This window comes from Musca autumnalis, unplaced genomic scaffold (genome assembly GCF_047663935.1).
Source record: "Musca autumnalis isolate F117 unplaced genomic scaffold, ASM4766393v1 scaffold_2, whole genome shotgun sequence".
NCBI classification, from domain to species: Eukaryota; Metazoa; Arthropoda; class Insecta; order Diptera; family Muscidae; genus Musca; species Musca autumnalis.
Genome location: NW_027411755.1, coordinates 38,035,664 through 38,049,007, shown reverse-complemented (window position 1 = coordinate 38,049,007; position 13,344 = coordinate 38,035,664). Strand labels below are relative to the sequence as shown.

The 13,344-nt window shown below is 25.9% G+C and overlaps 2 protein-coding genes across 4 annotated transcripts in view; both read right to left on the bottom strand.

Moving 5' to 3' along the window:
• The window catches only part of vas (ATP-dependent RNA helicase vasa), a 92,103-nt gene that overhangs the window by 12,512 nt on the left and 66,247 nt on the right, over positions 1-13,344 (bottom strand). The window lies entirely within an intron of this gene.
• On the bottom strand, positions 4,141-10,624 carry LOC141393931 (uncharacterized). The gene is made up of 2 exons (XM_073967566.1): positions 10,383-10,624; positions 4,141-5,763 (listed from the first exon to the last, which is right to left on the bottom strand). Exons 1-2 carry the CDS (start codon positions 10,607-10,609, stop codon positions 4,173-4,175), a joined length of 1,818 nt encoding a protein of 605 aa, XP_073823667.1. The 5' UTR covers positions 10,610-10,624; the 3' UTR covers positions 4,141-4,172.

Genomic DNA, 13,344 nt, shown 5'->3' with positions numbered 1-13,344 from the left:
CAGATGAAGAAAACAAAACTGCCAAAAAGTTACGTAGTTTTCTTGGAAAAAAATCAAGAAGCACACTAAAATGTTGGCTTACATCCAGTTTGAAACTTGGTCATGATTTGTATTGTTCCTTCATCTTCACTTATTTTGAAAGCTTAACGATTTTCTTACGCGGAAGAATTCCGTCCAGAATATACTCGTGCAAAAAAGGAAAATATATGTTCGAATGTATTCGAACGAATGTCCTTTCTAATGAATGTGTAAGGAAACCCCAACACATTAGCCATTATAGGCCAAAATATAGGAACAAGTTAAAAATTTGTGCAAATTTTATTCATTTTTAGAGGTATAGGATTTTAATCTCGGAGTCGACCCGGAGTCGGAGCCGGAGTCGTGAAAAAAACTCGTCTGGAGTCGGAGTCGAGCCAAAAATACCTCGACTCAGAAACCCTGGTTACAACAACAACAACCAAACCGTATGAAGATCGGTCAATTCGTTTTCGAGCTATCGTTGGCACCGACTTCAAAAATGCTGCATACAAATCACAAAAAAAAATGTTCCCCCCTTCCAATGCTCATATCTCAGCCAATTTTGCTCCGATCGACATGCATTTTTCTGCAGAATACTCTATACAACATGTACTTCAAAATAAGCCAATACTATGTTTCGATATTTGGAAAGTAATAGGTAAGAGGCAAAGAGGTAACCCCTTAAAGAAGAACTTTTAATTTTCTATAAGATGACCTTTTGTTCCTCCATAAACCACTAAAATCTTATGGGGTTCTTTCTATAAACCTTCTGGACTTCTATAAGAAAAGGTATTTTGATCTTCTAAAGGAATCCCATTTGTTATTCTAAAGATATTCTATAAGAATGCCTTCTTGACTTCTTTTTAAAGTCTTTTATAAGACCATCTGGACTTCTATAAGAATACCTTCTGGACTGCGGTAAGAAATTTTGGTTTTCTATAAGAAACCCTCCCTTCTATAAGAAGACCATTCGATCCTCTATAAAAAGACCTTTTGGTCTTCTAATGGAAGAGCTCTTGTAGTCTTCTTCTTTGGGTCTTCAATGAGGTGATGTTTTGGTCTTCTGTGGAATGACCTTTTGGTATTCTAAAGAAAGACCTTTTGGTCTTCTAAAGGAAGACCTTTTGATATTCTAAAGGAACACCTATTTGTCTTTATGGACATAATGGTCTTGGACCTAAAGTAGGTTTGGACGAAACCCTTATTAGACAATTTTGAGTCGATTTAGCCCCGTCCGTCCCTCTTTATGACTGACTCGTGGGTACCATTACTCTATAATGGATCAACCGATTTGGTCCAAACTTCGATCAAGTTCGAATTTTGGTCATTCAAACCATTTATTCGGTTAGCTCCCCCACAATGTCCTAATTTTTCGCTAAAATTGTCCTTACTTTGCACATTGTAATATTTTTTCCAGATATAAACTATGTTCGAATATGGCATCCTCCCTCAACTCCTTCTAGTGGCCATCTCTCCCATAAAAAATTTAACCAAAGTGCAGTTTAAGGCAGACTCTCGGATCGTTTTGTAATATTCAAATACATATATGATACATTTTTTTCGGAGGCAAGACAAGTTACAAATTGAATATCCGATTCTACCGAAATGTGGACATCTTAAAATTTCTTCTAAACGCACATTCCTTCTCCCCCTTACAGAACAATTAAAAAAAGTTCAAATTTTTCGCTTAAGAACACTTTAAGAGTTTCCGATAGTGTGGATTTAAAAAAAAAGTTTTCTCCAAAACGTTAATTAAAAGAATATTTTCCCAAAACGTCGATTTTTCAAAAAAATATTTGTTCAAAAATCAAAGATTTTTTAAAGAATATTTTTTCCAAAAATTATGGATTTTTTTAAAGAACACTTTTTCAAAAATTGGCGATTTTAAAAAATATTTTTTCAAAACTCGTGGATTTTTAAAAGAATATTATTTCAAAAATCGAGAACAAAGAACATTTTAAAGAACATTTTTTTCCAATAAACGTGGATTTTTTAAAGAATATTTTTTCAAAAGTCGTGGATGTTTTAAAGAATTTTTTTTCCAATAAACGTGGATTTTTAAAGAATATTTTTTCAAAAAACGTGGATTTTTTTAAAGAATATTTTTTCAAAAAACGTGGATTTTTTAAAGAATATTTTTTCAAAAAACGTGGATTTTTTAAAGAATATTTTTTCAAAAAACGTGGATTTTTTAAAGAATGTTTTTTCAAAAAACGTGGATTTTTTAAAGAATATTTTTTAAAACTTGGATTTTTAAAGAATATTTTTTTAAAATGGATTTTTAAAGAATATTTTTTTAAAATGGATTTTTTAAAGAACTTTTTTTTTCAATAAACGTGGATTTTTAAAGAACATTTTTTTTTTTCAATAAACGTGGATTTTTAAAGAATATTTTTCAAAAAACGTGGATTTTTTAAAGAATATTTTTTCAAAAAACGTGGATTTTTTTAAGAATATTTTTTTTTAGAACTTGGATTTAAAAAGAATATTTTTTAAAACTTGGATTTTTAAAGAATATTTTTTAAACGCTTTTTAAAAATTTATTCGTTTAAACATCCACGCTTTTTAAAAAAATATTCTTGAAAAAAATCTATCTTTGTTGAAAAAAACTACGTTTAAAAAACTATTTTTTAAAAATCTAAGTTTTTGGAAAAAAATATGTTTTTAAACGTAGTTTTTTTTTCAACAAAGATAGATTTTTTTCAAGAATATTTTTTTTAAAAAGCGTGGATTTTTTAAGGAATAATTTTTCAAAAAACAGGAAGTTTTAAAAACTATGTTGTCAAAAAAAAAACGTGGATTTTTTAAGGAATAATTTTTCAAAAAACAGGATGTTTTAAAAAGTATGTTGTCAAAAAAACGATTTTTTTTTTTAAAGAATTTTCAAAAATCGTGGATTTTTTAAAGAATATTTTTCAAAAATCGTGGATTTTTTAAAGAATATTTTTTCAAAAATCGTGGATTTTTTAAAGAATATTTTTTCAAAAATCGTGGATTTTTTAAAGAATATTTTTTCAAAAATCGTGGATTTTTTAAAGAATATTTTCCCAAAAACGGGGACTTTTTAAAGAATATTGTCCCCAACAAAACGTGGATTTTTAAAGAATATTGTCCCCAACAAAACGTGGATTTTTAAAGAATATTTTCCTCAACAAAACGTGGATTTTTAAAAAAATATTTTCCTCAACGAAAAGTGGATTTTTAAAGAATATTTTCCTCAACAAAACGTGGATTTTTAAAGAATATATTTTTTTTAATAGTGAATTTTTTAAGAATATTTTTTCAAAAAACTAAATTTTTTTAAAGAATATTTTTCCCAAAAAAGTGGATTCTTTAAAGAATATTTTTCCCAAAAACGTGGATTCTTTAAAGAATATTTTTTTTAAATGGTGAATTTTTTAAGAATATTTTTTTTAATAGTGAATTTTTTAAGAATATTTTTTCAAAAAACCTAAATTTTTTAAAGAATATTTTTTCCCAAAATAGTTGATTTTTTAAAGAATATTTTTTAATTGGTGAATTTTTTAAGAATATTTTTTCAAAAAACCTAAATGAATATTTTTCCTAAAAACGTGGATTTTTTAAAGAATATTTTTTCTAATAAAAGAGGATTTTCAATGAATGTTTTTCGAATAAACGTGATTTTTTTAAAGAATATTTTTCGCAAAATCGTGAATTTTCTAAAGAATATTTTTCCCAAAATCGTAGAATTTTTCGAAGAATATTTTTCCCCAAAATCGTGAATATTTTTAAAGATTATTTTTGGTTGACCCTTTAAAACGTCCATTTCCTCGTTGTGATGGGTTCGTGAAAATACTTGAAATACTTTTTGAAAATACACCTCCACAGCAATTCCTAAGAAAACCGTTAATAACATCCAGATTTTGATGGATATGGATGGATGATGATAGTCCTCCAATGTGTTATTTGGAGTTAGTAAAAACAGTACTACATATTTAAAATTAGAACCAAAGACATATTTAATATTCATAAAATATAATTAAAACATACAAAGAAACATAACTTCAAACACAAAACAAAAACATAACTTCAAACATAAATGAGGAACATAACCTCAAAAATAAACATAAAAAAATAACATGAACAAGCACAAAGAAAGGACACATTGTATGTATACAAATACGAAATACTTTCTACAACAAGGCCACAGTACAGCCATCACTACTTAAAGATATAAAACCGGCCGCCTTAAGTTCCAAAATAAAAGCAAATCCCATAGCTGCCGACAGACGATCCTCGATGCACGGCAACTTGGTGAAATCGAACGAGTTGTGGCGTATAAGATTTTGTATAATATTGAGTTTGACATTTAAACGTTTTCGCGGGGCATTCAAAAGTGTTTGAATATCATATTTTCGAAAAGCTTCCTGAAGATGGCCGTCTTCGTCGTCAGTCGATTCATTTTCTATATGGTTAATATGTTGCCCCAATAGAGCATAGCAACTTTCAATATTTTCCCAAATCAATGAAAGATCATCGGTATTTTCACGTACAAATTGATGATATGCAGATTCTTGTGAAGGTGGCAACGAGGGTAAATCATCATCAGGAGGTGGATGTGGAGGAGCAGCAGCTGCAGCAAAACCATTTGTCATATTGTTGTCATTTTCATCAGTAACTGGTGGTGGTTGTTGTGGAGCTCTTGTTTCGTTTAAGAAATTACTGAAAAATGCTTCTACAGCAGCAGCTGTTGCCCCCTCAGAAGCAACCCCACCTGCAACAGCTACAGCCGCTTGATCACCTGCATTAGCAGCGGTGCTTGGTGGTTCCTCCTCATCAACATTTAATCGTCGGGGTCTTGGACGTGGACGTTTCTTCCGTTGAGGGACAGTTGTATGAGTGTAACTAACATTTTGTTGTCTTTCCCTAAGTATAGCCAACCAATCTCGATACCAGCCGCCCCCATCTTCAGCAGTTGCTTGGGAAGATAGATTAGTTCCTTGTGACAATTCAGGTATTGCTGTTGGAATTAGTTCTTGAGGTGGACCCCCATCATGAGGTACTGCTGCTAATGGAATTAGCTCTTGAGATGGGCGCACAGCATGTTCTTCTAATATCTTTGACAGTCTGCTTGTAAATGGTTGTTCAGTGGCAGTTGATTGATGTATATCAATGGCTTCCATAAACGATTTACGTTCTGATGTTACTGATCTGAGCTCAGGACGAGCCACGGGTGTCGATGCCATACGAGAAGAATCTGTTCTGGAGCCCTCTAAATTTGAATAAAATTGTTGTTCATCTATGGAGGATGTTGCACCACCAGCGGCGGTAATAGCACCCTTCTCGAAAGGTGTTTTCAAATTAGATAAATTGCCTTCAGTAGTGATGCTGAGGGGTGGTATGCCACTATCTGGGGTGGGACCTGTTTGCAGTGGGTTTTGGAGGGTAGACGCCAATGCGGAACTAGTTGCGGTTGTTATTGGCACTCCACTGTCTGGTGTAGTGAGAGGTGGTTTCGTGGCATTATGTATGGTTTTATCCAAATTTGTTTTTGTGATTACATCTGTTGTTGGTGGGGGAGGCGGTGGTGGTGGCATTCGCATTTCATCGGCAATAACTTCAGGAGGTTTCGGAACTTGTTCCAATGAAGTAATTGCTTCTCTTTCTAATGTAGCGGAAGGTGGAAGTTGTATATCTATAATTCCTGATTCTACATCTTCAATAAGTGGTGCTGGTGGTGGAGGCATAAGATTAATGTCAACTGGAATCTCACCACTTTGATCTCTAATTGTGGAGAAGAAGAAGAGTACACACATCATATTTAATGGAAATTGGACGTAAACTGTTAGACCAAAAAGTAGTAACAAAGGACAGATTGAGAAGGGGAATATAATTGAAATAGGGACTCTACTGAGATTACAAAAAGAGGTCAGATGTCTACAAATTTTTGGAATATCATACCGAGACTAGACGGGAATTACTAAGAAAGAAGGATGTCAAAAAAATGAAGAATTTAGAAGTAGGATTTTCTTTTAGAATCAACGTGAAGATGAGGAGGCTAAAGAGGAATGTGCAGTGAGAGTGACCACAGTGTGCAACGCGATGGAAAAATATTCAAACCTGTCAGATCGCCGCCCTGAGAACTGCAACGGGGATGCCTCCTCATGTCTTTAGTGGACCATCTACATGAGAGGTGAAGTGTGTCTCAGAACATACCAGAATATTTTTCCGAAAAAACGCTGATTTTTTTAAAAATATTTTTCACAAAAACGTGGATTTTCAAAGATTATTTTTTATTGGTTATTAAGAATATTATTTCCGAAAATCGTGGATTTTTTAATGAATATTTTTCCCAAAAACGTGGGTTTTTTATAAAATTTTTTTTTTCTAAATCGTGGATTTTTTAAAGAATATTTTTTCAAATATCTTGGTTTTTTTTCATAGAGAATATTTTTCGCAAAATCGTGGATTTTTTTCAGAATATTTCCCCAAAAATCGTGGATTCTTTAAAGAATATTTCCCCAACAACGTGTTTTTTTAAAGAATACTTTTGTCAAAATCATAGATTTTTTTAAAGAATATTTTTCACAAAGTCGTGGGTTTTTTAAAGAATTTTTTTCCAAATCGTGGATTTTTTAAAGAATATTTTTTCAAATATCGCGGATTTTTTAAAGAATATTTTTTCAAATATCGTGGATTTTTTAAAGAATATTTTTTATAAAATCGTGGATTTTTTAAAGAATATTTTTATAAAATCGTGGATTTTTTAAAGAATATTTTTTATAAAATCGTGGATTTTTTAAAGAATATTTTTTATAAAATCGTGGATTTTTTAAAGAATATTTTTATAAAATCGTGGATTTTTTAAAGAATATTTTTATAATATTTTGTATAAAATCGTGGATTTTTTAAAGAATATTTTTTCAATAAATCGTGGATTTTTTAAAGAATATTTTTTCAATAAATCGTGGATTTTTTAAAGAATATTTTTTCAATAAATCGTGGATTTTTTAAAGAATATTTTTTCAATAAATCGTGGATTTTTTAAAGAATATTTTTTCAATAAATCGTGGATTTTTTAAAGAATATTTTTTCAATAAATCGTGGATTTTTTAAAGAATATTTTTTCAATAAATCGTGGATTTTTTAAAGAATATTTTTTCAATAAATCGTGGATTTTTTAAAGAATATTTTTTCAATAAATCGTGGATTTTTTAAAGAATATTTTTTCAATAAATCGTGGATTTTTTAAAGAATATTTTTTCAATAAATCGTGGATTTTTTAAAGAATATTTTTTCAATAAATCGTGGATTTTTTAAAGAATATTTTTTCAATAAATCGTGGATTTTTTAAAGAATATTTTTTCAATAAATCGTGGATTTTTTAAAGAATATTTTTTCAATAAATCGTGGATTTTTTAAAGAATATTTTTTCAATAAATCGTGGATTTTTTAAAGAATATTTTTTCAATAAATCGTGGATTTTTTAAAGAATATTTTTTCAATAAATCGTGGATTTTTTAAAGAATATTTTTTCAATAAATCGTGGATTTTTTAAAGAATATTTTTTCAATAAATCGTGGATTTTTTAAAGAATATTTTTTCAATAAATCGTGGATTTTTTAAAGAATATTTTTTCAATAAATCGTGGATTTTTTAAAGAATATTTTTTTCAATAAATCGTGGATTTTTTAAAGAATATTTTTTCAATAAATCGTGGATTTTTTAAAGAATATTTTTTCAATAAATCGTGGATTTTTTAAAGAATATTTTTTCAATAAATCGTGGATTTTTTAAAGAATATTTTTTCAATAAATCGTGGATTTTTTAAAGAATATTTTTTCAATAAATCGTGGATTTTTTAAAGAATATTTTTTCAATAAATCGTGGATTTTTTAAAGAATATTTTTTCAATAAATCGTGGGTTTTTTAAAGAATATTTTTTCAATAAATCGTGGATTTTTTAAAGAATATTTTTTCAATAAATCGTGGATTTTTTAAAGAATATTTTTTCAATAAATCGTGGATTTTTTAAAGAATATTTTTTCAATAAATCGTGGATTTTTTAAAGAATATTTTTTCAATAAATCGTGGATTTTTTAAAGAATATTTTTTCAATAAATCGTGGATTTTTTAAAGAATATTTTTTCAATAAATCGTGGATTTTTTAAAGAATATTTTTTCAATAAATCGTGGATTTTTTAAAGAATATTTTTTCAATAAATCGTGGATTTTTTAAAGAATATTTTTTCAATAAATCGTGGATTTTTTAAAGAATATTTTTTCAATAAATCGTGGATTTTTTAAAGAATATTTTTTCAATAAATCGTGGATTTTTTAAAGAATATTTTTTCAATAAATCGTGGATTTTTTAAAGAATATTTTTTCAATAAATCGTGGATTTTTTAAAGAATATTTTTTCAATAAATCGTGGATTTTTTAAAGAATATTTTTTCAATAAATCGTGGATTTTTTAAAGAATATTTTTTCAATAAATCGTGGATTTTTTAATGAATATTTTTTCAATAAATCGTGGATTTTTTAAAGAATATTTTTTCAATAAATCGTGGATTTTTTAAAGAATATTTTTTCAATAAATCGTGGATTTTTTAAAGAATATTTTTTCAATAAATCGTGGATTTTTTAAAGAATATTTTTTCAATAAATCGTGGATTTTTTAAAGAATATTTTTTCAATAAATCGTGGATTTTTTAAAGAATATTTTTTCAATAAATCGTGGATTTTTTAAAGAATATTTTTTCAATAAATCGTGGATTTTTAAAGAATATTTTTTCAATAAATCGTGGATTTTTTAAAGAATATTTTTTCAATAAATCGTGGATTTTTTAAAGAATATTTTTTTTCAATAAATCGTGGATTTTTTAAAGAATATTTTTTCAATAAATCGTGGATTTTTTAAAGAATATTTTTTCAATAAATCGTGGATTTTTTAAAGAATATTTTTTCAATAAATCGTGGATTTTTTAAAGAATATTTTTTACAAAATCGTGGATTTTTTAAAGAATATTTTTTACAAAATCGTGGATTTTTTAAAGAATATTTTTTACAAAATCGTGGATTTTTTAAAGAATATTTTTTACAAAATCGTGGATTTTTTAAAGAATATTTTTTATAATATTTTTTATAAAATCGTGAATTTTTTAAAGAATATTTTTTACAAAATCGTGAATTTTTTAAAGAATATTTTTTACAAAATTGTGGATTTTTTAAAGAATATTTTTTACAAAATCGTGGATTTTTTAAAGAATATTTTTTACAAAATCGTGGATTTTTTGAAGAATATTTTTTATAATATTTTTTATAAAATCGTGAATTTTTTAAAGAATATTTTTTACAAAATTGTGGATTTTTCAAAATATTTTTTTACAAAATTGTGGATTTTTCAAAATATTTTTTAACAAAATCGTGGATTTTTTAAAGAATATTTTTTATAAAATCGTGAATTTTATAAGGAATATTTTTTATAAAATCGTGAATTTTATAAAGAATATTTTTTATAAAATCGTGGATTTTTTAAAGAATATTTTTTATATTTTTTATAAAATCGTGGATTTTTTAAAGAATATTTTTTTACAAAATTGTGGATTTTTTAAAGAATATTTTTTATAAAATCGTGGATTTTTTAAAGAATATTTTTTATAAAATCCTGGATTTCTTAAGAATATTTTTTATAAAATCGTGGATTTCTTAAAGAATATTTTTTATAAAATCCTGGATTTTTAAAGAATATTTTTTATAAAATCCTGGATTTCTTAAAGAATATTTTTTATAAAATCGTGGATTTCTTAAAGAATATTTTTTATAAAATCCTGGATTTTTAAAGAATATTTTTTTTTATAAAATCGTAGATTTTTTAGAAGAATATTTTTCTACAAAATCGTGGATTTTTTAGAAGAATATTTTTCTACAAAATCGTAGATTTTTTTAAAGAATATTATTTTTTAAAACACGGTGAATTTTTTAAAGAACATTTTTTTTAAAACGGTGGATTTTTTAAAGAATCTTTTTTTAAACGTGGAAGTCAGAAATTAGGAAATAGTAACCACCTGTGTGTTGAGGAAGAGGGACGATGGGCAAGCCAGAGTAGGCCTGTTCTGCACCTTGAGTGAGGAGACAACTAAATTGTTATGAGGAAATAAGGATCAAAGTAGAGGAAGTATTGGAGGAGAAAAAATACGTGTATATCTGGAAGATTTTAAACGCTACAAGTTTACCACTAAAAAAGAAATAGGAGGAAAATTCATCGGATCCAAGGAATGAAAAATGCCATCAGAAAAAAATACTGTGTTGTGATACTTCATTTTGACAATAAGCATTTCATTCCTCAGATCAATTGAAATTTGTAACAGAGAAAAGGAAAACATAAAATCGATCAAATTTACCCCCTAGAATGATCAACTGGTGGTGGTGCTGGTATACCAGAAGGAATAACTGGTTCTTCATTTCCCAAATTTAAACTGTCATTCGATACTCCAGCCAAAGCTGATGCTGGAAGATTCTCTGTTACTTCTTTCTGTGATGTCATTTTTAGTGGTAGAGATAAATTTGTTAAACCTGCCGCCGCCTCCTCCATCACCATATGAGATGGTGCTTGACGAATGTCATCCATTGCTGAAATATTCGATTGTTGAGTCTGTTGAGGTTGTGGCGGCACTAGCAAGTGCTGCTGTTGTTGATCTCTCATCAAATTGGAATATTTTTTCAATAAATCGTGGATTTTTTAAAGAATATTTTTTCAATAAATCGTGGATTTTTTAAAGAATATTTTTTCAATAAATCGTGGATTTTTTAAAGAATATTTTTTCAATAAATCGTGGATTTTTTAAAGAATATTTTTTCAATAAATCGTGGATTTTTTAAAGAATATTTTTTCAATAAATCGTGGATTTTTTAAAGAATATTTTTTCAATAAATCGTGGATTTTTTAAAGAATATTTTTTCAATAAATCGTGGATTTTTTAAAGAATATTTTTTCAATAAATCGTGGATTTTTTAAAGAATATTTTTTCAATAAATCGTGGATTTTTTAAAGAATATTTTTTCAATAAATCGTGGATTTTTTAAAGAATATTTTTTCAATAAATCGTGGATTTTTTAAAGAATATTTTTTCAATAAATCGTGGATTTTTTAAAGAATATTTTTTCAATAAATCGTGGATTTTTTAAAGAATATTTTTTCAATAAATCGTGGATTTTTTAAAGAATATTTTTTCAATAAATCGTGGATTTTTTAAAGAATATTTTTTCAATAAATCGTGGATTTTTTAAAGAATATTTTTTCAATAAATCGTGGATTTTTTAAAGAATATTTTTTCAATAAATCGTGGATTTTTTAAAGAATATTTTTTCAATAAATCGTGGATTTTTTAAAGAATATTTTTTCAATAAATCGTGGATTTTTTAAAGAATATTTTTTCAATAAATCGTGGATTTTTTAAAGAATATTTTTTCAATAAATCGTGGATTTTTTAAAGAATATTTTTTCAATAAATCGTGGATTTTTTAAAGAATATTTTTTCAATAAATCGTGGATTTTTTAAAGAATATTTTTTCAATAAATCGTGGATTTTTTAAAGAATATTTTTTCAATAAATCGTGGATTTTTTAAAGAATATTTTTTCAATAAATCGTGGATTTTTTAATGAATATTTTTTCAATAAATCGTGGATTTTTTAAAGAATATTTTTTCAATAAATCGTGGATTTTTTAAAGAATATTTTTTCAATAAATCGTGGATTTTTTAAAGAATATTTTTTCAATAAATCGTGGATTTTTTAAAGAATATTTTTTCAATAAATCGTGGATTTTTAAAGAATATTTTTTCAATAAATCGTGGATTTTTTAAAGAATATTTTTTCAATAAATCGTGGATTTTTTAAAGAATATTTTTTTTTTCAATAAATCGTGGATTTTTTAAAGAATATTTTTTCAATAAATCGTGGATTTTTTAAAGAATATTTTTTCAATAAATCGTGGATTTTTTAAAGAATATTTTTTACAAAATCGTGGATTTTTTAAAGAATATTTTTTACAAAATCGTGGATTTTTTAAAGAATATTTTTTACAAAATCGTGGATTTTTTAAAGAATATTTTTTACAAAATCGTGGATTTTTTAAAGAATATTTTTTACAAAATCGTGGATTTTTTAAAGAATATTTTTTATAATATTTTTTATAAAATCGTGAATTTTTTAAAGAATATTTTTTACAAAATCGTGAATTTTTTAAAGAATATTTTTTACAAAATTGTGGATTTTTTAAAGAATATTTTTTACAAAATCGTGGATTTTTTAAAGAATATTTTTTACAAAATCGTGGATTTTTTGAAGAATATTTTTTATAATATTTTTTATAAAATCGTGAATTTTTTAAAGAATATTTTTACAAAATTGTGGATTTTTCAAAATATTTTTTTACAAAATTGTGGATTTTTCAAAATATTTTTTAACAAAATCGTGGATTTTTTAAAGAATATTTTTTATAAAATCGTGAATTTTATAAGGAATATTTTTTATAAAATCGTGAATTTTATAAAGAATATTTTTTATAAAATCGTGGATTTTTTAAAGAATATTTTTTATATTTTTTATAAAATCGTGGATTTTTTAAAGAATATTTTTTTACAAAATTGTGGATTTTTTAAAGAATATTTTTTATAAAATCGTGGATTTTTTAAAGAATATTTTTTATAAAATCCTGGATTTCTTAAGAATATTTTTTATAAAATCGTGGATTTCTTAAAGAATATTTTTTATAAAATCCTGGATTTTTAAAGAATATTTTTTATAAAATCCTGGATTTCTTAAAGAATATTTTTTATAAAATCGTGGATTTCTTAAAGAATATTTTTTATAAAATCCTGGATTTTTAAAGAATATTTTTTTTATAAAATCGTAGATTTTTTAGAAGAATATTTTTCTACAAAATCGTGGATTTTTTAGAAGAATATTTTTCTACAAAATCGTGGATTTTTTAGAAGAATATTTTTCTACAAAATCGTAGATTTTTTTAAAGAATATTATTTTTTAAAACACGGTGAATTTTTTAAAGAACATTTTTTTTAAAACGGTGGATTTTTTAAAGAATCTTTTTTTAAACGTGGAAGTCAGAAATTAGGAAATAGTAACCACCTGTGTGTTGAGGAAGAGGGACGATGGGCAAGCCAGAGTAGGCCTGTTCTGCACCTTGAGTGAGGAGACAACTAAATTGTTATGAGGAAATAAGGATCAAAGTAGAGGAAGTATTGGAGGAGAAAAAATACGTGTATATCTGGAAGATTTTAAACGCTACAAGTTTACCACTAAAAAAGAAATAGGAGGAAAATTCATCGGATCCAAGGAATGA